The sequence below is a fragment of the Argiope bruennichi genome, chromosome 10, assembly GCF_947563725.1.
Source record: "Argiope bruennichi chromosome 10, qqArgBrue1.1, whole genome shotgun sequence".
NCBI classification, from domain to species: domain Eukaryota; kingdom Metazoa; phylum Arthropoda; class Arachnida; order Araneae; family Araneidae; genus Argiope; species Argiope bruennichi.
In genome coordinates this window covers 29631523-29635697 of record NC_079160.1, presented here as the reverse complement: position 1 = coordinate 29635697, position 4175 = coordinate 29631523, and the positions used below count along the sequence as shown (strand labels likewise).

General features: G+C 29.7%; 1 protein-coding gene across 1 annotated transcript; it reads right to left on the bottom strand.

Moving 5' to 3' along the window:
* Window positions 1-2525: 2525 nt before the first annotated feature.
* Window positions 2526-3764, bottom strand: LOC129987483 (uncharacterized). The gene has a single exon (XM_056095460.1). It carries the CDS (start codon window positions 3762-3764, stop codon window positions 2526-2528), a length of 1239 nt encoding a protein of 412 aa, XP_055951435.1.
* Window positions 3765-4175: the final 411 nt, after the last annotated feature.

Sequence of the window (4175 nt, the reverse complement as noted above, 5' to 3'; positions counted from 1 at the left end):
GGCGATATTTGGTATTATTGCATTTAATTCTTGAAAACAAATTTAAAAAAATAATTCACTCAGCTGAAAATCATTTGCATACTCGGAATATTGAAAATATCCGGCATTCCTGTCATATGTATACAAAGAACAAAACAAATCAAATAGAAAAACTGAATAAATATTTGTATGTCTAACGACTACACAAGAAGAAAAAAAAAATTAAGAAGTAAAATCATGCATGACAAAACATTAATCGTCTTCATTTCATTTGCTCTAAATTTATATAAGTTATTAATATCAAATTCTCCGCAGCAAACGCGAGGTAATCTAATTTAACATAATTAATCGTAATTTAACATAATTAATCGTACTTATTTCATAAATTTTATAAAAGTGCTTTTATTTTGTTTTAAAGTAAAATGCTCATTGTTAAATAGGTTTGAAACCTTTCCAAATTTATATTTATTTTTCTGATGTATATACTATTTCCCGAAACACAAAATTAACGATTACCACACTATCAATTTTCAGATTTTTAAAAATCAAACTGTGATTTGTAACTTATTTTCAATATGCACAAGCTTTTTACAGCATAATTAATTTCGCAAAGTTTATATGTAAAAGTATTCTGAATTTGAAGATAATTCAAGTGTTCATTCATGCACGTGCCAGATGTCCCAGATTTAAAGGAACCCAACTAAATAAGCCCAATATCGCTTTACATTATTCTACGAAAAACGCGGTAAAAGTTTGTTTTTGTATTCCAGATTACCATTTATTCATTTCCCCCGGCTTGAAAAAGAAATACAATTATTTCAAAGAAAAAATTTTCTCACGAGCTGTCAATTCAAATAAGAGTGATAAATGAGCTTTTCCTTTCAATGTATCCTCGAAGCAATAAAGGATCCAAATTCCTGCATGCATTTTATCATTTCGGGGTTGAAAATTCTTCACTCCTAATGTTCTTCACATTTCTATTCAAAGCCTATCAATACCGTTTGAGAATACATATCTGCTACCGTTTTACTATCACAATCAGTGCACCTGAGTAGAAAGGAATCTCGTTAAATACTTTAATCCTTCTAACTCACATTAACGTGCATACAATTTTTAGATTCTTGGAATCCTAGTTAAGAAGGAAAGCTATTGAAACTACAGAGAGGCGAGACAACAAGTCTCAATAAATGACTATTTTTCTTTATTTTATTGAAAAAAAAGTAATGCGCTACCTATAATATAATATTTTTTCATACCATTATATAGTTGAATAATATTTAGCGATAAAAATTTAATAGAATTACTTCTTAATAATTGCATATACTCATTCAATTCCAGAAAAGAAATTAAATCGTTTTAATCTCTAAATATTTTCATATAGCATAATAGAATCACTATTTTGAATTTCAAAGTAATTCTTTTTTTTTTAAACTATAAACACAATTTCTCATAATTATTATTTAACACTAAGAGCAAAGGTTAAAACAACGAGGTTTCCCCCCCCTCGTTTTTTTTTATCTTGACAATGATTGTGATAGTAGATAACTAAATTAATTATACCTGTAGATTTAAGGAAATTACTCAATAATTTCGATGAAAATAAAATACTGAATTGTGAAATATACTTGTTTAAAAAATAATGGAATTCAAAGTTTCCTGCAAGAACTTTTTTTTAATAAATTTTCAATACACTTTTCAAATAAAAAATTCAAAATGAATGATCAATTAATTTTACTTATACAAACAGCTGAGTATAATTTGCTTTAAAAGTTTGAACTGTGCATTTTTTTTATAAATATAATCTGAAATGGATTTCTATATTTTCCAGTTCCATATATCGATCAATTCAAAAGGCGATCTTATTTATGCTAAAAAGTTAAATTCTAATTTACGATAATTATTTTATTAAATTTCAGTTTATAACATTAAATAAAAGTTTTTGATCCAGAAAAAGCTATAAAAGTATATATATAATGATATTTTAAACTCTAATTTCAATTTAATTAATTTCCAAGGTTTTATCTTAATTTAGCCCATAGTAACTTCATGCTAAAATATTCTATTATTTCCTGATAAATATTAGAATCTATTGTTTCTTTCTTCGTTTCACTTTCTACAATTTAAAGTATTATCATAACAATTATAAAAATTAATTAATCAGCAATTAACTAACTAAATTTCATGCTTTAAATTTAGTAAAATCTGCAAAATAAATAAATAAAACAGACCTTAAAAAATAAGGACAATCAAAACTATGTTAAACTGAAACTTTTGATTATTAACACAAACATGAATGGTAGAAATCAAGAACACATTAATGAAAAAAATAGAAAATAATAACAATGTATCAGAAACAAAATGTATTAGACTAAATACAATTCCATTCTGCTATAATCTATAATTGAATAATCGAAAAGAAATAAAAAAGCAATTTTAAAACTCACTTTTTATTTATAAAATATATTAATTATGATTAAAAGAATGCAAAACTATATTATTTTAAAATGACAAAACTAGCAGAGATCGAGTGACAGTTGTGTAGTTTCTTAAAAAAATTCTGAATCACTGTCACATGATTCCGTTTCTTCTGAATCGGAATCCGATTCAGTACTTCCAATTTGAACTACCAGTTCGTCTACTACTTCCTCTAAAATTCCATCTTTTTCCCAATAAGAATTTTCAAGTTTTTCCACATGACGGCAATGAGCCTCCCATTCCTTGGAAGACACTCCGCCCAAAGCATCGCACAACAGATTCTGTAAGTTTTCTAAACTTAAGTCTCCTGTTATATTTCTCTCTTTGATGAGTCTTTTGACTGAAGACCAAACGTATTCAATCGCATTTAAATCGCAATGGTAGGGGGGAAGTCGCAAGACATAATGTCCATTTTCTTTTATTATGCTGTCAATTTTATATATGATTTCTTTAGGACGATTCCTATCAATTAGCGAATACAGTTCCGCTTTCCTCATTTTCATATCGCATTCTATTCCGTTATTAATCAGCCAATCGGTCATTTCTTTCTTCGTACTGTATTTGGTAGGTGTCGGATTTGCAACTTTTGTGTGATATGGAGCATTGTCCATGCACACGACACTTTTTGGGCGCAAATTTGGAATGAGTTTTTCCAACACCCATTTCTCAAAATTTTCATAATTCATTTGGCCATGATAATCACCAGTTTTAGTTGACGCTTTGTAAATTAATTGAGCGCCAGGAATAAATCCCGTGGACGAGCCAGCATGCACAATGATCAATCGATTTTTGGAATTTACATTTATTTCGGCTCCTGAAATTGTATCACTTTGCCAGCATTTTCTAAATGTTAGATTACTGTCGACCCACGTTTCATCAATGAAAACTATCTGGCATTTACTTTTTCTGTACTGCCTCATTTTTCGCAAGTAGTTGTTTCTCCAAAACACAATATCAGGTCTTTCGATGAGAAATTTTCTTTTATTCGCGCATTTTTTCCAGCGAAAATTCATTGAATGCAAAACTTTCCTCAATGATTCCTTATTCCAATGAAAATTCAACTTCTCTCTCAATACGGGAAGTAATTTTCTTAAAGAAGGCACTTTCTTTTGCTGGACGTAAAAATCTTGAACTGTTTGACGAATAACACATTTGTCGAAGTCGTCAATTTCACAATTTCGGTCAATAGGCCTTTTACGGTGCTTTCCAGGAGTACTCAAAACTTCCGTTTTGTCCAGTGTCGAAACTTCATTTTTAATTTTCCTAATAGTGCCTTCCAACACTCCAGTCGCCTGAGCAGCTCTTTTCATGGCTTGTGGAAGAGGAACCTTCAAAGATTTTGCTGCAGCTTCTTCGGAGCAGAACTCTGCAACATTATGCACAATTTTACGTGCTTGTGATTTTAAAGTCTCTCCTTTCTTAAATCGAAAAGGCATTTTAAAGGATGTCAAAATTTACGAGACAAAAAAAATATTAAATAATAAAATGCAGTTAATATTAACCAAAGAAAAGATTAATAAAATATAAAAGAAATAAGTTAAGCGAATATAAAGATACGTGCAACTGCGATTAAAGCGAGAAGACGAATGAGAAATAGATTTTCTGTTATCGCTTCGCATTGACGCCAAGAAAAAGAATACCCCCCCAGACTTCTTTCCGATTCCACCCATTGAAAATGGATCATCCCTACCGCAACCTGTTTCTATAGCGCCCGCCGTAGG

Excerpts from the sequence above, each read along its gene's own strand:
- LOC129987483 (XM_056095460.1), bottom strand. The coding sequence starts at position 3,764 with ATGAAAAGAGCTGCTCAGGCGACTGGAGTGTTGGAAGGCACTATTAGG.